This window comes from Aristolochia californica, unplaced genomic scaffold, assembly GCF_029961685.1.
Source record: "Aristolochia californica isolate CCGP_79_NKW_82.1479 unplaced genomic scaffold, dmAriCali1.0.hap1 SCAF_16, whole genome shotgun sequence".
In the NCBI taxonomy this organism is placed as follows: Eukaryota; Viridiplantae; Streptophyta; class Magnoliopsida; order Piperales; family Aristolochiaceae; genus Aristolochia; species Aristolochia californica.
Window position 1 is genome coordinate 23,034,064 of NW_027181837.1, and position 23,093 is coordinate 23,057,156.

Genomic DNA, 23,093 nt, shown 5'->3' on the forward strand with positions numbered 1-23,093 from the left:
TTGTGGAGGGGCATCTCGAGGCTCAATTGTGGTGGTAGAGACCACGCATCTGAAGTCCTCCATGGCGATGATATCAATACGGATCCAAAACCAGGCATTATCAACCATAATGCATCTGAAATGCTGACCTTCACAAGGGCGAAGAGGATTGATGAGAATCCGGGCCTCATCAAGACGGTGTCAGTGCTCAGTGAGTGGGTCCAGGGCAATGATGGTTCCAAACTCAGAGATGATTCTCAAGAACACCACATTCTACCAGAGCTCTACAGGAAGGCCAGTGATGATAGTCCATTGACCGTACTGGTTGGAAGGTGTCAAGGGGAGCCACTCCGAGATACCAGTGATGCCCAAGGGGGTGTGGGGTTTGAAAGCAAGAGCCGCAAAAGAGATGCAGATGATCGGACCTGAGTTCCGGTTAATCCGCTCGATCGTGACTCTGCACTTTTCGTGACTGAAACAGAAAAGGTTGTTCTACTTCTTTCGCCGGGAGACAATCACCCAGATGGTGTTGTGATCTTCCATCAGAGACTTTGGAAGCTCGCCAGAGTGATAATCTGCATTTTCCGACCTCCTAGGAGAGTTTCTTCTGCTTCTGGGAGAGAGGTCTCTTCTGTTTCTGCGGGATGCCGTTCTTCGCAAAGTTGAACAACGTCGGAGATGACGACGGCGGTCCTACCGGAGCTACGATGTCCAGCGGGGTGGTTCTGGTCACCGGCTATGGGTTCGATTTCGAAAAAAAAATTAACTTTGGGAAATTAGATTCTTACTTCTTCAAAGATTATGGCTATATGTCCAGCAGTTTCCCAAGCCTCATCTCGAGTTGGCTTCATACGAAGAAGGATTTTGCCACTCTTTCAGGGGTTTCCCTTCGGGAAAATTGGAATTTGATCGCTCACATGTCTGGCCCTAGCAGAGCTCCTAGAATGGTTATCTGGGATCCTCCCCCCAGTGACTGCATAAAGCTGAATTTTGATGGTAGTGCTATTGGATGTCCTGGTCTAGCAGGAGCAGTGGTATATTCAGAGGCAATGGAGACCCCATTCTTTCTTATGCGGGTCCGGTGGGCATTGCCGATTCTAATACTGCTGAAGTTAGTGCTCTATTGTTTGGCCTCCAAATCTTCAGAGATCGTCTCCATGGCAAGTTAATCATTGAAGGCGACTCGAAGACGATTATTAGTTGGTGTTCCAAAGACAGCCTCTCCCCTTGGCGCCACTGGCCCATCACTAATAGTATTGCCGACATTGTATCTTCTTTGCATTGTAATTGGAATCTCATTCCTAGATCAGCCAACTCTCTGGCTGATAAATTGGCTAAATTCGGAACTTCCCAACAATCTCTCATTGTATGGGAAGGATTCCCTCCTTTGTAATTTGCTCTTTTGAGCTTTTGTCTTAATAAAAATCAGCATCATTTCAAAAAAAAAAAAAAAATGACTCTTCAACAGTCATTTCTTGGTGTTCCAATGTTCTGTACCGGCGTGGCAGCTTTTTATTCTGATGAGAAAATGCAGTTGTCCTCAACTCTTCACCTTTCTTAGATTCATGTTTTAATATATGCCAATTCTGTTGCTGATGTCTTTGCAATGCCACATGTCACACAATCTGGTTTATCAAATGAAGATTTTCTCCCCATTAGCTTTTGAGGGCTCTCCTCTACCTCTTCTTTTAATCATTTTTTTATTAATGAAATCACCACTTTCAAAAAACTAAAATAAAATAAAGATGATGTCAACAAACATAGTCAAAGGCTTTTTCACATGTAATTAGAACCCAAAATTTGAGCAACAACACTCATTTGCATTATCCATTAGCAACAAATGACCAAATCTATGCAATAAAATGTGGATCCTCCCATTCTCAAAAAAAGAGATGTGGGTCCTCTGAAAATGTTTAACATCAAGGTGATATACTTGATCTATGATAGGAACAAGTGATGCTGACCCAAGAATGTAAGGGTCAAAGTACACCAACCTGGTGTGGCTGCTCCTCAGCAATGAAGAACTGATAACTCATATTACAGTAACATCATATAGGTCATTCATCTCCATCTCTAGTGCCAATGAACAGTGCATATCACATGATTATGATATAGACCACACAAAAGCAAAATTAAAGAATCATAGAGAATTTACCACAGGTACAAATAGAGAAGCATGCAAAATGCAACTACTCATACATAGGATAGCCTTCAGCAAACTAACAATGTATCAAGAGATACAAATGTGTCCAGGTGAGTCACCTGAATATGAATACACGCATGAAGACTACAGCATCCAAGCCACACAATGCTAATAGTTCGTCTTCTGAAGGCATCCATGCCCTTCTAACCCAACCAGGAGAAGGTAGCAATCGTTGTATGTCAAAATGGCTACTTTCTTGTGATTTCTCTGCAGCAACCAATCGTGGTGCATAAACTTTAATATTTCCAGGTTGCTTTCTCAGTATAGAATACAATGTGAAGAAAAGAAGGCACAGGCCCAAATTGATGCCGACAGCAGTCAGCAGAGCAGAAACTATCATCACTTATGTCTATTAGTTGGCTTCGAGATGAAGAACTCCCTCCAAAACAAGTTCCAAGCCTTCAATATCCTAACTTTTTATTGCTGTTCCTCAGTATACACCCAACTGCATATATACAAAGGACAAACTCATTGGGATTGCAGTCGATGACATAAAAAACAGTATCAACTAATGTAATAATAGGAAATGCAAAACTGAATATTCAAAATCATGAATACCAACTGAACTTACCAGATGTAAAAGCATGTGTGACATGAGAGTAATCTGTGTGTCAGTATATGTGCCAATGCACAAGCAAAGTAGTAAAAGATCACTAACCTGTTGGATGCATTGTTTTACTCAGTTTCAACTTTTTTAGAGAAGTCAACTTCAACTTCTTTAGAAAAGTCAATTTCAACTTTTTTCCAGAGGCTGCAGGTGCTACATGCGGCACAAACAAAATCAAGAAACCAAAAAGCAAAAGTGAAAAGAGATCGTAATAAAGAAGCACAAAACACTAACATATGAATCCAGGTACATATAGTTGAAAAAATGGAATTCATCTTCAATTATGATCCTTTTTCTCAAAGTTTCAAAGACATGTAAAATGTATCACGGAGTAGAGTGAATTAATTAGAGAATGGATGCAAATGGACCACAATTGTGAATTGGAAGATACAACTTATGTGTAGTCGCAACAATGTAAATTATCCTTTATTTTTGTCCCTTTTTCCTCCCTTCTTAAGGTAAAGGGTATTGATGTAATTCTTGATATATAAATTATTATAAATACATGTGAGGGGGAGGATAAGGAACGTGACTCAAACCCTAATCCTTCTTTTCCCCTTCTCAAACACTAGCCGTCCATCTCTCTCTCTCTCTCTCTCACTTTCTCTCTTCTTCTTTCTCTCTTCTTCCTTCTCTTCTTTCTTCCCTTCAGCCTGTTATCTTCCCTTGACTGATTACTTCACGTCCTTCATCATGTGATCCTAAATCAAACAAGGTATCACAGCAATGGATTTATGACCCCAAGAATCATATGGTGTTTAAGTGGTTTATCAAGCTTCACAGTTGGTGAAGCAAGAACTCGTTCTTGCACAAAGATAAGTTTTTCTCTCCTCTCATTGATGAGATGTCTAATCATTCTTCAGTCTTGATTAATACATGCGATTCTCATCCAAGTTGGATAGGAAATTGAGTTTTCTATATGATTTATGCTCTAGCATGAGACTTTAGTGCTCAAGTTGTCTTTGATCATGCAAGATTTTTTTTTTTTTTTAAGAGAATGTGTATATTGATAAATGAAGAAAAAAGAAGAAGTACAAACAAACCTAGGTCCGAGGGCCTACCTCCACAACAAGGCGTAGGAGTGAAATGCCCGTTTTGGCCTGGGTGTCTACCAAGTGATTAGCAGAGTGGGGAATGTGTTTCCAATTACAATTTAAATAAGAAAATAAATTACATATTTCCAAAAACATATCCCAGTGACGCCACAGGGGCCTAATGGAATTCGCACACCAGTTGATGACCACCTTTGAGTCACCTTCAATGCAAAGAGGACCCAAGAGGTGACTTGAGAAGATTTTGATTCCGTATATCAGTCCCGAAAGTTCCGTTGTTGTAGAGTCAAAGTTGCCAAGGGGGCCTGCATAGGAGAAAAGGAGGTCGCCATTTGCATTGTGGATAACTCCACTGAAACCTGCTGGACCCGGGTATCCGAGAGCACTACATCAAAATTAAGCTTAAAGTGGCCGAGTGGAGGCGGGGTCCAAATAGCCATGATCGAGGGGGCGAGAGGTGACTGAGAACTACCATCGATTATCTGCCAATTTCCCTGAAGTTGGTAACACTAAAGTTTTTGAATTTTTTTCTGTTAAGGAGCTAAATAGCTACTTGGCCAAAGATTTGCTCTATCAGAACATCAATAGGGGAGGATTTGAATTTGAATTTCCTCCTGTTATGCTCTTTCCAAAGTGCCCAAATGATATGACCAATATAACATGATATAATCATTTCACCTGACTTTGGGACTCTGGACTTAATGAATGAGAGGATAGTATCTGGTAAATTTTCCGCAACACAATATTGGAAACCATTATATTCCTAGATCTGCTAATCACTTAGCAGAGAATCAGGCTAAATTAGGAGTTTTCCTTCAACATCTTGTTATGGAGGAAGGCTTTGTAAAGTACGGTATGTATTTGTACTTTTTTTTCTAGTAATACATTCACACCTTTCTCTCAAAAAAATAAAATAAAATAAAATAAAAAATAAAAAAATATTGGAAACCAATTTTATTTAGAAGGGAGGTCTAGACCAAATGGGCAAACTGACATGAGAGGAGAATGTGGTTGGCAGTTTCTAGGACATCTACAGAAAGGGCAGAGCAGGTCCTAGATGTGAGTACCCCTTCGGATTAAGGAGTAAGAGGTTAGGATTTTATTCCTACATGCAGTCCAGATGAAAATTTTAGCACGTGGCGTGGTAAGGAGATCCCAAGCATAGGCTGTAGGGTGCTTTGGGTGGGCCGTGGAAAAAGACCCTTTTGGACATGGAGTCTAGATTAAAGTGTCATCTGAGATATTGGGCTTTCTGACTGGGAGGCTATCAAGGAGCTCAGAGGCAAGAAGGGCTTCAGGATCAGAGAGACGCCTTCTAAGGTTTAAATTTCATTCCCCATTATCTAACCAGATGTCAGAGATGAAGGCCTCAATGTTACCTGAAAGGCCAGAGATTGCTTCGAAGCTATTTTTGAGACAGGATTGACCAGTCCACCAATCATTCCAAAATTTTGTTGAGGCACCATTTCCAACGTAGCATTTTACTGCAATTTTGAATTCGAGAAGAAGTCTAACAATTTTTTTCCAAACAAGTGAGAGCGAATAGAATCGACCCCCCTTAGTCCATTTAAGGAGGAGAGCAGAGTTTGTGGTGGTCGTATCCTGAATACCCAACCCGCCAGAGGACTTTGGTTTACACACCTCCTCCCATTTAATAAGATGATATTTCTTTTCTCCATTAGGCCCTCCCCAAAGGAATCTTCTCTTCAAAAGCTCAATTATGTTTCTGACTGAAGCGGGGCAGCGAAACATGGATAAAAAGTAGTTGGGAATTTCGTGTAAACGGGATCTGATCAGAACTAATTTACCCGCTTTTGAGAGGTTTCCCTCTCGAGGAGGCCAAACGCTCAATGACAGGGTGCCAAGAAGCCTTAGAATGGAGCCCCAAATAAGTTCTAGCAGACATTGCAATATTGCACCCCAGATAGCTAGCCATTGAACCGAGCAAACCTGGCTCGATGTTGTATCCCGAAATGGAGGATTTTCCCCAGCTGATTTTTTGCCCAGCAATTTTTTTAGTGGTCAGTTTAAGGATAGAGGCTTGATTGCTCTTCTTGGAAAATACATATTGGATGAAGATTTGTTTGATTTTCTGCTATTTTTATGTGGATTTTCATGATCAAAGCATGATTGAATACGTTGAAGAATGCTTTTAAGTTTATGTTTGTAGGGCTTGCTTTCAAAAGAGCTCGGTGAAGGTTGCATTCCTGATTACTGAGAAGAAAAAAAAAATTGAAAGAGTTGCTGGTTCTTGCAACAAGTGGTTGGCCCTCCATTGGTTGTGTTACTCTCTTGGGAACCTTACCTATAAAAATTTGAGGAGAAAAAGGTAAGATTAAGTTGTGATTAAATCACAAGGTTGGCACATTTTTATAGAAGGAAAGATTCCTTCTTCAAGAGCTTAGCGAGAGGAATCTTTTTTAAGAAAAAAAGTGTTGGATTTTACTTATTTAAAGGCTTTCTCTATTAGAATATTCTCTGGAATTTCTTTCCTAATCTATTTAAGGAAAGAAGGAAGCAAAGATTGCGATCCTTTATTAGCTAGGTGGCGTAAGTAACAAAGAAGGCCGGTTTCCTTCTTTAGAAGACACCGAGTTGTCCAAGATCTTTTTAAGGATTCTCTTGACTTTATAAGCCTTTCTTAGTTAAGGAAGACTTGGACTTAATATTATTGATTTGGATTAGCACATGGAGTAAAAAATTTCTTCAATACGTGCATGATTAGGCCTTGGTTTGGTTTCCTCTCCATTATTGTTGAATGGTTGATATATTGCATTGGATATACACAAATAATGGCTGAAGAATATGTGAATGTGGGTGGTAAAAGTGACCTACTTAAAATTACCACTATACCCTTGAGAGGGTTATCAAATTACTTAAGTTGGGCCCAGTCGGTTAAGAGATTCCTCATCACTAGATATCTCTTAGGACATTTGACCAAACAAGCGCCACTCATAGATGAGGAAGATAGTTCATATATTAAATAGCTCAAGAATGACACATAGGTTATTAGTTGGCTCATTAATAGCATGGAGGAACATGTGGCAAATAATGTTATCCACCTTGAGACTGCAGAACAAGTATGGGACACGTGGTCCAAGTTGTACTCTAGCACTGAGAGTCTACAAAAATTATATGATGTGTTTCAGAATATGTTTGATACAAAACAAGGGGAAAACCTGCATGAGTACTTAACTAGGTTCAAAGGGCTGATTCAGGAGTGAAAAATTCATCAGCCCTACTCCACTGGTATCTCGGTTCAAGAAAAGTAGCAGGAGGCCTTAGCAGCTGCTCTTTGTTTGGCCAACATCTAGTCATATCTAAAAGTGGCCAAATCACAACTTCTTAGCTCCTCAGCACTTCCATCTTTTGATGACATAAGTGTTACACTTCTTCGGATACCAGACCCCCCTTCCACTCCTTAGACTGAGGTATCATCCGTAATGTACTCAGGTAACAGGGGTACAAATTCTACCAACAGAGGGCAAGGTAGAAATTATAGAGGAGGTAGAACTAGTTTTGGTCCTTTGAGGATTGATAACCGGGTGTGCACTCCGTGTGGTGGATTGAATCATCTAGTAGACACTTATTGGAAACTTCGGGGCAAGCCAAACTGGGTTACAGCTAATCAGGCCTCAGTTAATAACACTGAAAAGAAAGAAGATTAAACAAAGTTGCAAAAAGGCAAGAAGACTATCTCAAATGATGATTTTCAATTATTACATAAGATGAAGACTTTAATGGTATCCACTTCTACATCCCCTACTACTGTTGTTGCCACCACTGCATCAAGTATGATCTTTGCAACTTCTTCCTCTTCCTCTTAGATCATTGACTCAGGAGCCTCCGAGCATCTCATAGGTAATAAGAGTTTTTTATATTCTATGTTCCCATGTTTACCAAAAAAAATTGTTACCATAGCAGAAGGATCTAAAACCAAAAATCTTGGGAAGGGATCCTCCTCTATTACACCTACACTTCCGCTTATTGATGTCTTGTTTGTTCCCCAGTTCCTGTTAAATTTGTTGTTTGTTAGTCAATTAACAAAAAAAAAAAATTGTTCTACCACTTTATCACCTTCTTCTTGTGTTTTCTAAGATCTAACAACGAAGCAAGTGAGTGGTGGAGACTATGAACAGGGGGGCCTCTATTACTTGGACTTGCCTCTAGTGAGTGTAGTCTCCACTTCTCAGACCAAGGCAAAATTATGATACAACAGATTCAGACATCCCTCAGCAACATCACTTCAACACTCATTTCCTTTTTTGAAATTTGTCTAGTCTAAATTGTGAAGTATGTCAGTTAAGGAAACACCAGAGGACTACATATTCTCCTCGAGCTGAACTTAAAAGTGTTGCTCCCTTTTCATTGATTTATTCAAATATATGGGGACCTTTGATTATCTAGAATGTCTCACAAGCTATGTATTTTGTTACATTTGTTTATGATTTTACTCGAGTTACATATAGTTGTTTTTATACAAAGATAGGTCTGAAATCCTTTCTATTTTTAAATCATTCAATGTCATGGTGTCCACTCAATTCAGTAAAAAAATAAAAATACTTCAGTCTAATAGTGGCAAAGAATACCTATCAGAAGAGTTTAAATCCTTTTGTAAGGATAATGGCATTATCCATCAGACATCACGTGCTTACACTCCTCAAAAAAATGGTTTAACCGACAGAAAAAATCGACATCTTCTCTTGAGGTAGTCTGTGGCCTACTCTACTCCATGAATGTGTCGTATTTTTACTAGCCTCATGCGATTCTTACAACCTTTTTCCTAATTAATAGGCTACCATCTTTGGTACTTGGTCATATGTCATCATATTCCTTATTATTTCCAGATGGGGACCCTTTCTCCCTTCCTTTGAAGGTCTTCGGTTGCATATATTTCGTTCATGTCACATCCCTACAAAAAAGTAAGTTGGACCCGAAGGCTATTAAATGTATCTTTTGGGGTTACTCTCGCACTCAAAAAGGATATTTTGTTATAATTTTTCTCTTCAAAAGTTAATTGTTTCTAGGGATGTCACATTTTTTTAAGATACATCCTTTTATTCTTCAAAGGATGCTCCTCTAGGTCTTTCATCTGTTTTGACGACTCTGAAGCCTGTTGTGCCCCTTGATGCGGATCTCTCTACTCAACCTCCTAAAGCATTGACCAATACCTCATCTGTGGAGTTTATGGATCCTTCCGAGGTAAGTCCATCTTCCCCTATTGTATTTGGTCCACAATTTGATATTTGACCCATAACTGAAGCATCGACTGATACCTCACCTGTGGAGTTTACGGATCCTTCTGAGGTAAGTCTATCTTCCCCTATTGCATTTGGTCCACAATTAGATACTTGACCCATAACTCTTTGAAAGGAACCTAATACTTGTATTAGGCCCTCTACTTCTCATCCAATGTCCAATTTTGTTTCTCACCATCGTTTGTCTTCTTCTTGCAGTCAATTTCTTGCATCTATCTCTTTTGATTTTGTCCACAGTCGTATTAGGAGGCTCTGAGGCATCTAGGATGGAAGGTGGCAATGGAAGAGGAAATGAATGCATTATATAAAACTCAGACTTGGGACTTGGTTCCACTTCCTCCCGGCAAAAAAGTCGGGGACTGTAAATCGGTTTTTACTATCAAACACAATCCAGATGTTTTTGTCGCTCGCGTCAAGGCCCGTTTAGTTGCCAAGGGGTATACCTAGTGCTATGGAGTAGATTATGAGGAAACTTTCTCCTCGGTGGCAAAGTTAAATTCGGTAAGAATCTTATTATCACTCGTTGCTAATTCCTCTTGGGCGGTATATCAATTGGATGTGAAGAATGTATTTTTGAATAGTGATAATAAGGAAGAAATCTATATGCAACAACCACCTGGCTTCGTGGTTGAGGGGGAGTTGGTATGTAGATTGAGAAAAAAATTATATGGCTTAAAACAGTCTCCTCGGGCTTGGTTTAACAAATTTAGCCAAGCAATGTTGCTATTTGGATTCAACCAGTGCTCAATAGATCATTTTGTCTTTTTCCAGAATACCTTAAAAGGGAAGTGTATTACTGGCGGTTTATGTGGATGAGATTGTCTTACCTAGCAGTGATGCAAACAGTATAAAAGAAGTCAAAGAGAAGATATGCAAAAAATTCAAAAAGAAAGATCTTGTACTTCTGAAATATTTCTTGGGTATAAAGGTCTTCCAGTCAAAGCATGGGATCGTCTTATCTTAGAGAAAGTATATTCTTGATCTACTTAAGGACACAGGGATGATGGGCTGTCGACCAACGAACACTCCTATAGATGAGAACACAAAGCTACGTGCAAGCTCTGGTGAAGATGTTGATACAGGTAAATATCAAAGACTTGTGGAAAGCTTATTTGCCTCATAGTGACCAGACCGAATATATCATATGCGATAAGTGTGGTTAGTCAGTATCTGCATAAACCACAACTCACCCATTGGCAAGCTCTGGAGAGGATCGTAACGTATTTAAAAGGAGTTCCGGGGAAGGGACTTCTCTATAAAAATCATGGTCACTTCAACACGAAAGAATTTACAGATGCAAATTGGGTTGGATCACCTGATGACAGGAAGTTCACTTCTGGGTATTGTGCTTTAATTGAAGGTAACCTGGATACATGGAGAAGTAAAAAGCAGAATATTGTTGTGAGATCCAATGTAAAAGCAAAATACAAAGTTATGACCCATGTAGTCAGTGAGCTTCTATGGATCAGATCCCTTCTTACTAAATTAGAGTTCGACAAAGAAGCCCCTATAGAATTATATTGTGAAAACCAGGTAGTCGTTCATATTGCTTCAAATCCGGTCTTCCACGAGAGAACAAAACAAATTGAGGTAGATTGCCACTTTATACAGGAGAAATTTTTAAGTCGGTATTTTATCTCTCAGACATGTTTCTTCTCAAGGATAGGTGGCAGACATACTTACAAAAGATCTAGACCACTATATGCGGCAAGCTGGGTATCTACGATCCAGCTTGAGGGGGTGTGTTGGAAGATACAACTTATGTGTAGTAGCAATGATGTACATTATCTTTTATTTTTTACCCTTTTTCCTCCCTTCTTAGGGTAAAGAGTATAGATGTAATTTTATTTTATTTTATTTTTATTTTTTTAATTCAATTGTTAAAAATACATGTGAGGGGGAGGATTAGAGACTTGACTCAAGCCCTAATCCTTCTTTCCCCTCTTCTCAAACACTCTAGCTATCCATCTCTCTCTCAGACACTTTCTTTCTTCTTCCTTGTTTTCTTTCTTCCCTTCGACCTCTTATCATCCCTTGACTTATTACTTCACGTCCTTCATCATGGGATCTTAAATCCAACAAATACCAAGCAAACAATGAATAAGAAATGTTTTGCAAAGCACCAGCAACCAACTTGAAAGCAAGCATTTCTTCATCAAAACTAGTAGTGAGTCCACAACGCACTACTCGTGGAGATGAGATCCTATACTCATGCAATGAGAGAATTTTGTGACAAGTTCTCTCGTCATATGCCTCTGTCCCAATTTTCACTTAACAGAAAAAAAAAAAAAAACAGACGTAAAAAGGGTGTAAAGCAAAAGACCAAACACCCTCCTTTTTGTTCCATTTTGTCTTAGGCTGATCACTCTACCATGAAGTCTATGCTCCTACTTATGCTACAAAGCACAAAACCTAAGGAAAAAAAAAGGAGTCAAATCTTTTTTTTACATAAATGAGCTGAGCTAGGGGGTTGTGCATGACCCCTCTATTTATTTAGGTTTAAGTCAGAAGTTACAGAAATGACAAAATGCCCCTCTTATATAGAAAATATTTATCCTTTATAACTCCCATTCTATAGAGAGAAAGAGAGAAAATCAGCTCAGGGGTATTTTGGTCATTTTTCATAATCAGATATTTTATATTATGGCCCCATCTTGTTCAGCATGTTTGATTTAGTCTATATATAAATTTTTATATTCATAGGAAGAGTAGAATGGGAGTTATAAGGGAATAAGTGTTTTCAATGTAAAAGGGCATTGTTGTTATTTATGTAAATCATGACTTAAACCTAAATAACTAACGTTAGGGGTCGTGCACAACCCCCAATGCAGCTCACTCAGAGATTTTGCATATTTTCTCTCTTCTTTCTCTCTCTCTTCCTCTTCTCTCTCTCTAGATTTTTCACACTTTTTACAGGCCAAGAGGTGAAAAACAATAGCTAACACAGAAGGTGAGGGCAGAACAATGAGAGATTGCTGAGCCATCCCCCTCATTAGCAAGCTTATCAGCTAAGCCGTTAGCACTTCTATTTACATGTGACCACTTACAAACTATGTCAGAAGCAAGACTTCAAATCTCAAGGAAAACTGTGAGATATCTCCATGGAGGTTTTCGGTCTTTCTGGCACCAACTTATAACTGCTTCAAAGTCCCCCTCAACCTTCAGAGGGGTAGAGAACCACTGATTGTACAGCCTAAGACCATGCAGAATCGCATTAATTTCTGCAGAAATGTAGTCAGCCTAACCCTATGGACCAAAAAAGAGAGAATCATAGCACCATCCTGATGCTAGAACACACCACCATATCCAGCTGGCTCTGGATTGCCTTTAGAGCACCCATCAAAAATCATATTGATGTTGCCAGCTGCAGGCAGGCTGCAAATATGGAGGTTGGCAGAGCTTGTTCCAAATATATTAGCCACTAGATGTCAGTTCATGCGTATGAGATCACAAAGGGGCTACTTCAAATGCAGGCTTGGCGGTAACCCATGAAAGAATCTTCTGCATGACAATCGACTATAAGCTGTTGCACAAGGGATACTTTACCCCTGATATACCTTCAATGCCTCTCATTCCAAACCACCCAGGGGATATAGGCTAGGCAAGCTTTCCGAAGGATTATGGAGAGAAGGGAAAGTCAGAAAGGGTGGGATTGCTGGATCAGCATCTCAAAAGAACACGGTTGGCCATCCTGGAGGTTAAATAGACCAAGAAAATTACTCCAAAAGACATGGTGGTGGACACAGGGAGCCAATCTTAAGCTGCCCTGGTTATGATCCAATACACAACTGATCTGGGTTTCTCACAACTAAGTAGACAGTGTTTTTCATGAGTAGTGGTAGTAGCATTGTGCTTTGCTAGTTTATCATTACTAAAATTGAAACTTGAGGCTTTAATGAAGAAGACACGATTTAGTAATGTTTGTTAATAGATCCAGGCAGAGGTTTTAATATAGATCAAATAACATTGAGTCTGGGGCATAGGAGTAAATATTTGATTTAATTGGGCAAAAACTTTTTATGTTGCCAGAATTGACCTCTAACAGAATTCCAAAGCCAGACTCTTGACAGCACTTGGGAATCACCGTGTATAGTGGGACTGATAAACAGAGTAAACAATCACAACGATCAAAACCACCGATGAAGGGGATCTTAATAGTTGCAGACTGGTTGGGTGCCCACGATATGCGTCCCTGTTTTTGGTCCCTAATCCGGAGTAGAGACTCAAGGATAGAGTGAGCTTAAGATAGAATGAAGCAGCGACCAGGAGTTTGGTGTTTTGCTTGTTCCTCATGCAGCAAATGTCAATACTCCTTTTCCTTTATACCCTTATTCTTTCTCATTCTTTCTCATTCTTTCTATCAATCTAAAACTAGAACACGTGTAACTAATAACGGAGGGAGCGCGACGATAGAAAATTCTCTCGTCGCACAAGTAGATCAAACCTTCTACTCATGAACATCACAAAACCAGCAAATGTCTCCGTCTTTTCCGGAAACAATGCGAAAATGCCCATCAGACTTTACCATGTTCCACTGATAGTCTGGTTCAAATACCAATAATGAAGAAGGTAAAGCTCAAGGATCAAACTGGCATGAATTATTTGAAAAACAAAACTACAACAAATCGTGAGCAAAAAATAGCTTAAAATGCTATAATGAAGGAAAGAGGCTCACTGATATGACAAATATTTATACGAGAAGAAACAAATCGAACCTGGTCGGGTTCAATTTCCCTAACAGATCTGCAGAGCAGTGACTGACGACTGGAAACTCAAAAGCCTTCAGACGATAAACACCAAACAATTTTTAGCGTAGAAAGCGTAAAGAGTCTAAAGACTAATAAAACTGTCACGAAGCTCAATCCTCTCCGTATCTTTTTAGTTGTCAGTAATGCCCTTACACACTCCAAGAATGACACTTCGCATGGAAGGGGTCATTGCGCGAATCAAGATGAAGAACTGACTTAAAAAGTATGAAGGAGCCGAAGCGTGAACCACGACGCAGGCTCTAAACAGCGCTTAAATGAAACAACCAGGCTTCCGCGTCAACGTGAAAACGAAAGATGCAAGATCATCCCATAGTCACACGAGCATTTAAACGGTAGAATGAAAACCCCTGAGAAGGAATTTTTTGCGTTTGTCTATGCATATCAACATTGCAGACCTTAAAAAACCAAGTAAAAAATACATCATAATTCCTTGAAGTTCCTATTACAACAGAAAATTACCACCTCGATACAATAAAGAAGGTTTGGTAGAATGAAAACATGATTCATCCCCGAAAATGACTTTGCCCTTGTCACAAACAGTTCAATATTGGAGGCCTCATCTCATCCACTAAAAGTTTCCAAGTTATGATAGATCACAGCTCCTTGAAGTTATTGCTAAACACAAAATCGCCACCTGATGTAATAAAGATGGTTTAGTAGAATGAAAACATGACTCACTTGGAAAAGGAAATATTTGCCCTCTATCCAAATAGTTCAACATTGGAGGTCTTATCTCATCGGCTGTAAATTCCAAGTAAAGATAGATGACAACTATTTGAAGTCCCTCTTGCAACAATGATTCACTTCCTCACTGCAATAAAGATGGTTTGTCAAGCTCAAGGGATAACATATTGTTGTATTAGAAGAGCAAGGATAAAATAATAGTCAATGTCCTTTCAAAGAGGTATGATTAAGGGTGTGCATCTGGTTGGGTTTGGCAATGAACCCGACCCGACCCGAAGAAACCAGGGACAGGGTTACATTTCCACCCTACGGGGTGGTGACAAGGATGGAGAATAAACCCCATCAAGTTTCGGGTCGGGGACGGGGATTTATACTTGTAATGCCCTTCTTTTATTTTAAAATGACATGAGGTTTAATAAACAAACGAACTTAACTTCTTAACTTTGGTTGGGGTATTTAAGAAACAAAAAAATTATTTCAAAACACTTTTTATGTGGATATTTATGCCCTTTTATTTAAAAATAAAGATTAAATGTTTTTTTCTTCATACAAGAATAAAAAATTTCAATTGAAGGCATTTAAGGAAGAAAAATTAGGCTTCAAAATTGAAGCCCTTATTTATTGGCCAGGTTGGGGATGGGTCGGGGATGGGGGAACGGGGGCGTGGGATATTAGGGGAACATGAAGGGGATGGGATTGGTTTCCCAACCCCATTCAGGCTTTTTCGGAGACGGGGTCAGGTTCGAGTTCGGGTTTTAGGAAACCCATCCTCAACATGACCCATGCCCACTGTTAGAAGATGGCCCAAACCCACACGACCAAGGAAGGTCCACATATTCCAGAGTATTAGAAGATAGGCCTAAGCTCATAAGACCAAGGAAGGCCCACATATTCCAGAGTATTGGAAAATAGGCCTAAGCCCATAAGACCAAGGAAGGCCCATATATCCAAGAGTATTGGAAGATGGGCTCAAGCCCATAAGATATAGGACCCACCATGATCACGTGAGGTGTCATAAGAAGTCTTACACAATATGAAGTCTAAAAAAGCCAGAATTATTATGGAAACAGGTCTCACAGAGGAGTTTCAGTTTAAAGGAGTTTTAGTCATGTTAGTCTTCTATTTATATTGGGTTATTTAATTATGCTATGACTTATTTTAAGTGATAAGAGTTTGGGTGTAATTGGGACAAAGGTAGTTTAATTGTAATTGGACTCTACTACTTTCCTCTATTATAAATAGAGGTTTATATACTTTGATCATAATAAAAGTTAATGAAGTATTTTGTTTTTCATAAATTCAACATGGTATCAGAGAGGTTCTGTAATGTGATCTTTTCTGATTTATTATCTCTAGCAGTTTAGGTTTGTATTCTTTTTTTCAGTCTCTATACCCGCTATTTGATTTATGTTTTCACCTTTATACTGAGCTTTTCATATTGTATATTGTATATTGACGGAAAGATATTCGAGTCTACTTTCCAAGGAAAAATGATTTTTTGCAATCGAAGTTATCTACAAAGATAAATCGGTATTTTAAGTAGCAAAGGTCAGATTGCTAAAGAGGTTTGATTAGCAACAAAAAGCTTCAACTTCCGAGCTATTTTATGCTATCAAGAACAAGATTTTATATGGAGAATTATATATCAAAAAAAATATATGTAAGTATATTTTTTTACTTATTCAACCAGTTCTCGATCTGAATTTTTTTATATGGAGATATTGATCTTGGAAGAGTTAATCGTTATACTAAAAAAAGGGGAAATAGTACTTAGTTCGGCAGAAACTAAAATATATCAGATTATATATCTCAATATAAGTATATTTTATTAAGAGAAAATTATACTTGGATGAAATTTATTTAAGTCTAGTTTCTTAAAAATAAAATTTCATGTCAATTTGATCTATATTTAAGGCTATATTCGCATTAGAAGAATCAAAGGTCATACTAGTATGCTATTGCATTGAAAATTCCGAATTTAAGCTGATTATTTTGTGTCACCTTTTTTAGTTGTTGTTATTGATCAACTATATTAGGAAAATGTCTCACTTACCCCTTTTTTAGTTACTACATCTATGTTATTTGGTTCAAGTTGGAAACATTGTCATTATCTCCCAACTTGAGGGGGAGAAGTAGAAAAAGTACAAGAAAGAGGTATTCCATTCCATATGTTGTGGTAAGTTTTATGTGACCAAAATATCCAAGAAAGGGGGAGCACAAAAGATGAAGTTTTTGTATCTAAGATGAATTTTTTTGCATAAAAGAAAATTGAAGATAAAGAATCCTGACTCGCAGTAATAATTGTGGTAATTATTGGTGATATCTAACTCGGCTCGACTCGATTCTATTTCTTTGGCTGGATTATTATTTTGAGGTATTCGCAACATATTTCTTAGTCAACATATTGCATTGGATTAATTCATGGATCCTTTTTATAAGGATTTTTATTATTTTGGTTTGTGTTATATGGGCCCAGACCCATTTCAACTGTAGTTATTGTATCTCTTTGAATGAGACATTATTATCGAAGAAGTGGTGGCCTCAACATCCTATCTTCCTCTTTACCCATTACCCATTGGTTATTTGGCAGCCTTTCTCCTACCATCCTTTATTTAACTCTCACATACATCTTTGGGCCAATTTTTTGCATGTTGCTTCGGTTGGGAGTTTAACTCCATCATGGTTGGGTGTTTTAAATCCATTGAGACTTACATATATATATATATATATATATATATATATACCCGTGGATCTTTTATCATCGTCTAGTGAATGACAGACATTACCTACTTATCACGTATTTTATTGTCGTCTTGTAAATGACAAACATTTATCATCTATCACGTCTTTTATAGCTGTCTTGTGAATAACAGACATTTATTACCCATTTCTACCTGTGAGAGCTGGTGCCCAGGTTGGGACACCATGATGGAGGAGCTTATTACTACATATATGTTACCCCCTTTAATTGGCATTTATTACTCCTACCACTTGAGAGTCGTTGTCCTATGGAGGGACATGGTGATGGAGGAGTTTTTACTACACTTCTAAGCACTACATATAGACCCACTACCTGCAAAAGATAGGAGTGCCACTACCTGAGAATGATAGGACTGTGCCATACATCCTGCATGAGTTATGACTGGAGTATGGACCGATGTCTTACGGCTTATCTCATGCCAGTTGGGCCTCATAGAAGAGAGCACCAAAGCGTGGGGGAGTGTTGGAATATATGGAAGACTGCCATTTTATACGAGAAGATCCTATACATCACTTGCAGCAAGTTGGGAGTTCATGATGTTCTCGGGGGAGTGTTGGATGATGGGCCTAAACCCACACAATCAAGGAAGGCCCACATATTCAAGAGTGTTGGAAGATGGGTCCAAGCCCATAAGACCAAGGAAGACCCACATTTCCAAGAGTGTTAGAAGATGGGACCAAGCCCATAAGATATGGGACCCACCATGATCACGTAAGGTGGCATAAGAAGTCTTACACAATAAGAAGTTTAACAGAGCTAGAATTATTATGAAAGCATGTCTCATAGAGGAGTTTAAAGGAGTTTTAATCATATCAGTCTTCTATTTATATTGGGGTATTTAATTATGTTAGGATTTATCATTAAGTGTTAGAGTTTGAGTGTAATTGGGACAAAGATAGTCTAATTGTAATTGGACTCTACTACTTTCCGCTATTATAAATAGAGGTTCATGTAGTATTTATCTTTTCCATAATTTCAACACCCACCCTTAGGTATGATTTTTCTACTTTCTCCTTAATGGTCTCACTCATTTTCGTGTTGTTTCAAGACATAAAAAGAGGCTTATATGGAACCTTAAACTACAACAAACCCTCCAATAGGTTAAACTCAAACCAAGTCCCTTAGTACAAAGATGTTAGTTCCCTCCTCCTTTATAAGGGAGAGTGGTGGGTCCCCAAGTCACTATACTCACCAGCCTAATTTGCAAAAAATTAATGTTGCTTCTATTGCCTATCACGAACACTTCCTCAAAACTTATCTTAGGTGAAGCAAATGTTCTTTGGAAAGGGCTCAAATATGATGTCAAGAAGATTGTTGGTTTTTTGTGTTTTGCAAAAAAATCAAATATGTCACTTCTTCAGTAGCCCTTGGCTATACCCCTTAAGAGTATAGGAAGATGTTTCTATTGACTTCATTAAAGAGCTCCCTCCCACAATAAAACAATGATTATTTTTATTTTTTTATTTTATTGATAGATTGGCTGAGCAAGTTTGCTCACTTTTGTGCCTTAGGGCATCCATTTTCAGCCAAGAAAAGGTGGCTAACCTTTACATCCAACATGTGCCCAAGTTGCATGATATACCCAAGTCCTTTATGTTTGATTGACTTCATTTTTCTTAGATCTTCTTGGTAGAAATCATTCTTCATATAGGTGTTAAGTGCTAAGGTCTTAATTTATAATGCCATTGATTTAGAAGTAAAGAGTGAATGGAAGAAGAGAAAGAGAAGAAAGAAGAAGATTGTAGTTTAGCTTGAGAGGAGAAGAGAGTAGGACGTATGGAGAAGAAAAAAAAATAATAGAAGCCCCCTTGGTCAACTAGGGCGAGCTCCCCCCTCATTAATTATGATGAAAAAATCCTTACATTATAACAATTATGCCCTTAGGCACATTAAAAGAAAATTAATAAGAGAAAAACTAAGTAGAGGCTTCTTACACCATAATCTTTAACATGTTCCCTCGAGCTGATAGTGTAAAAACAACACCAAGTTTGGATGTAAGTGGGATATGGGTAATTTAATTGTAATCTAATTCTACTTATTTCCTCTATTAGAGGATGGCATTATGATAAATAAAACAACACTTCGACAAGAGGCGGTATGACTTTGTAATTATACAACATGTGTATGTCCTTTCATATCATTTTTATCTTAAAATGTGTAGCCCTAAGGGCATTATTGACATTGTAAATATCTATGTACAACCATATATACATCTCAATGGGCATACTGAAGAACATCAAACTCTAGGCTCTTGAGCCTCACTCCCCTCTTAGAATTCACCCCACTTCTCCCCTTTTATTCTCTCCTTCTCTTCTCTCCTTCACTTAAGATCCCTTGTATTTATATGAATGCCCAAGAAATTAACATGGTATCAAACTAAGTAAGGTTCTGATAAGAAAAAGGAGAAGAAGATCGAGAAGTCAGGGAGGAAGAAGAACAAAATGAGTTTTTTGCTTTTCCCTTTAGTCTTATTCTTTCCGAACTCCTATTTTTTATTTGATTTCACACTCGCTTGCCATAATTTTCATCTAAAAAACTTTAAACTATCAAAAAGATCATTGAGACTAGTTTCCAATTCAAAAAAAAGTTTTGCAATTAGACTTTTCTACAAAGAGAAATCGACATCTGAAATAGCAAAAGTCAAACAACTGCAAAAGTTGGTTTGTATCAATATGATGGAGAATTTATATAAATAATTCTATCTAAAAAGACACCATATAAGTATACTTTCTAAAGAGAGATACCCACATTGGAAAAATCAAAGGTCATTCTAGTAGTCAGTTCATGTGAAAATCCAAATTTAAGCCGATTTTTTCCTTCACTTTTTGAGTTGTTAATCTTGGGTAGGCTTCTTTTTTTTCAAACTCTAGTCAAGATTTTACCAACTTGAGTATCTTTTCTAACTTAAGAGTTTCATTTCTTTATTCTCACATTACAATAGTTTTCTTTATAGAAGTCTTTTTGTATATAAGTTTAGTTTCCTTTCTTATAAAGTTTGAAAATTTTGAATTACAAATTATTGTTTCCTCATTCTAAATTCCAAATATTAAAATCTTAAATCTCCCTTATTTTATAATTTTTCTCTTGGATATTTATTTTAAAATTGGTCAAGTTGTGTTAAAAAGTAATTGTCTTATACTATAAGTCTATTTTTAGAAAGTTTCCATTATTGAGTTTCTTCTCAAAACATTCTTATTAGAGTTTTTTTTAAGTTTCCTCAATCATCATATTCACATAGGAATTATTTTTTATCTCCCTCTTGAATCAATCCTAGTTTCTTTTTATCCATGTATTGATCTAAAAACCCCTCCTTATTACTTGGAAATACGAAGAGCTACATTTTGCTCCTTCTGTTTGAAGCATGAGAGTTGTTTCTTTTTATTTACACCCTTAATTCCTCAAAGTACCTTCTTCAATTTATTTTTTAACTCACTTTAGATCACTGCCTATATACCCACTACCTGAAAGATTAAGAGTATGCACAACACCCAACTTAGTTCAATTCTTTTTTTCATCTAAGTGGCATACCCAAGTGGTATTTTCAGGTACCCAAATGAGTAGACCCTTTTTCATTGCCCCAAAATGAGTTAGACCGTTTTTAAATTTGAATGGCCATTTTAAACTGGAGTTGGAGTTTTGTCATTGGGCTAGTGGTGATCTTCTTTCACCATTGTTTTGTGCAAGCTAGGTCTCTCTTGGTAAAAAACTAAGAGATCTCCATATCGAAGTGAAGTAGAAGAAGAAGCATAAGAAATAGGTAACCAATAATGAATAATTCCATGTGTTATGGTAACATATTTTTTTGTGACTATAATATCCAACTAAGGGGAAAACCAGGATGAAAACAAGATGAAGACTACAAGCAAGATGTTAACAAGAACAAGATGAATCAAAGCAAGACAATCAAAATTTCTTTTTCAAGCCACTCAATATCGGAATTTCTTTTCTAACACTCAATTTTCTTGTCCAAGAATATTTGCAAAGTGAAGGTACAAACACTAGTTTGAGGGGGAGTATTAAAAGACACTCACGTGTATAGGGTGGTATTATGTAGGATATCTTTTCAATAAGAGGTGACATTACTTTGTAATTATACAAGTTGTATATGTCCTTTCTTGTATTTTTTTCTTTTAAGAGGTGTAAACCTATGGGCATTATTGACATTGTAAACATCTCTATACAACTATATATACATCCCAATGGGCATAGCAAAGAGCATCAAGCTCTAGTCTCTTGAGTCGCATTCCTCTCTTGGAATTCATCCCTTCTCTTTTTTTCTCCTCTCTCCCAAAAGTTAGAATTCCTCTCTTCCCTACTTTTCTCCCCTTCTTCTTTTCTCTCTTTCCCTTGAGATATATCGTGTTTATGTGAAGGTTCTAGAAATTAACAAGAAGTTAAAGAATCAAGTTACTGAATTATTTTCTTTCCCAAAAATTCAACTTGGTATCAGAGCATGGTCTGAAAAATGTCGCGATGTTAATTTAACAGAGATTATCATTATCTCTTCTAATAAGGTTTTAGTGTAGCTTATTTTTGCCATTGTAACTTATTTCCTTGCTTCTTTTTTTTTCTCTTGCCCTACTTTTCTTTTTTTTATTTCATCGTGGGAGACTCCTGCACTCAATTCTCTTAAACTTAGAAGCATATTCATAGATGATAGATGTTTCAAATTTAATGCATTAAACTTTTTTTCATTCACAAATGAAGCCTCCTATTATTCGCAATCAACGGATTATACTTTTCATCATCCGTCATCATCCTCATAGTCAATGCCTAAGTCTATTCTTTTTGTGCTTCTAATATTGAAATATGTGCTCTATTTTTTGCTTTCTTTCTTGAAAATCAAAGTATTTGCATTTTGTTGTTCTTCTAAACTATAAAATCTAAAGTTAGCTTAGTTCAAATTCATATGATTGGTGTGACCTATTTTATTTTCTCATCTCATTAGCAGTCTACCACTTGTGCCAATTCCTATATGTCTCAAAGTTTTTTCAAAGTTTTTGAACGAATCCATGGATAATCTTGTGAATGATGGGCAAGAACGAGTTCAGGTTTCTTCAAGTTCTATGTTTGGGATTAACTGATCTTGTTAGAGACATGTCAAGGTACCTTCTAGCGGTAGAGATTAGAGAAGCATCACCAACTGTTGTCAGATTTTTTTTAGTTGCATGAAAGAAGCTCCATTTTTGGGTTCTCTAACCATTGCTTTCTATATCATGTTCTGGATAATCGATTTTACGTTTGGATAGGAACTCGATCATTTCCATCTCTTCATGAATTTTATCATTTGGATATTTTCTCTTGTCTTACTATCTAAATTCAATCAAGTGTCACAATCATAAAAAAAACAAAAACAAAAAAAAAACAAGCTTTAACCAAAGGAGGGTTGTTGGACTTGACATACACTATGTTTATGCATGAAGAGGGAGTTTTAAACTTTGATTTAGCCAAGTGATGATAACAAAAAACATGATACCATGCTGCATGAATCAAACATTGACTTTATGAAGAAAAAAGGGAAAACATAACAATTACTTATCTAGGCTCGAGTAAGGGTAGATGTGCAACACCATATTCAACAAACCAACACCAAACAATAACAAGAAGGAATCCTAGAAACCCTACGCTAATACCATAAGGAATTCTACAGTTTCATGTCCTTAATCTTGTGTGTTAGGAAATTCACATTTCCTATTCTAATTTGGGCCCCCTATGAACTTTGGATAGGCAAGAAGCCTAGCATTAGGCACTTGCACATTTGGGGTTGTCCAGCTGAGGTG

At 37.5% G+C, this 23,093-nt stretch overlaps 1 protein-coding gene across 7 annotated transcripts in view; it reads right to left on the reverse strand.

Annotated features, from left to right (window-relative positions):
- LOC137953394 (CSC1-like protein HYP1) overlaps window positions 1–13,904 on the reverse strand; it is a 64,944-nt gene extending 51,040 nt beyond the window's left edge. For 2 of the 7 annotated variants that reach the window (XM_068800777.1, XM_068800772.1), the window contains exons 1-3: window positions 13,815–13,904; window positions 2,841–2,933; window positions 2,242–2,627 (exon numbers count right to left, since the gene is read on the reverse strand). In XM_068800777.1, the coding sequence (XP_068656878.1) occupies window positions 2,242–2,522 (281 nt within the window). In that variant the 5' untranslated portion in view covers window positions 2,523–2,627; window positions 2,841–2,933; window positions 13,815–13,904. Of the gene's footprint in view, window positions 1–2,241; window positions 2,628–2,753; window positions 2,943–13,543; window positions 13,784–13,814 lie in introns of those variants that run through there. The other 5 variants (XM_068800778.1, XM_068800774.1, XM_068800776.1 and 2 more) reach the window with 5 other exon arrangements.
- Between the last annotated feature and the right edge of the window lie 9,189 nt (window positions 13,905–23,093).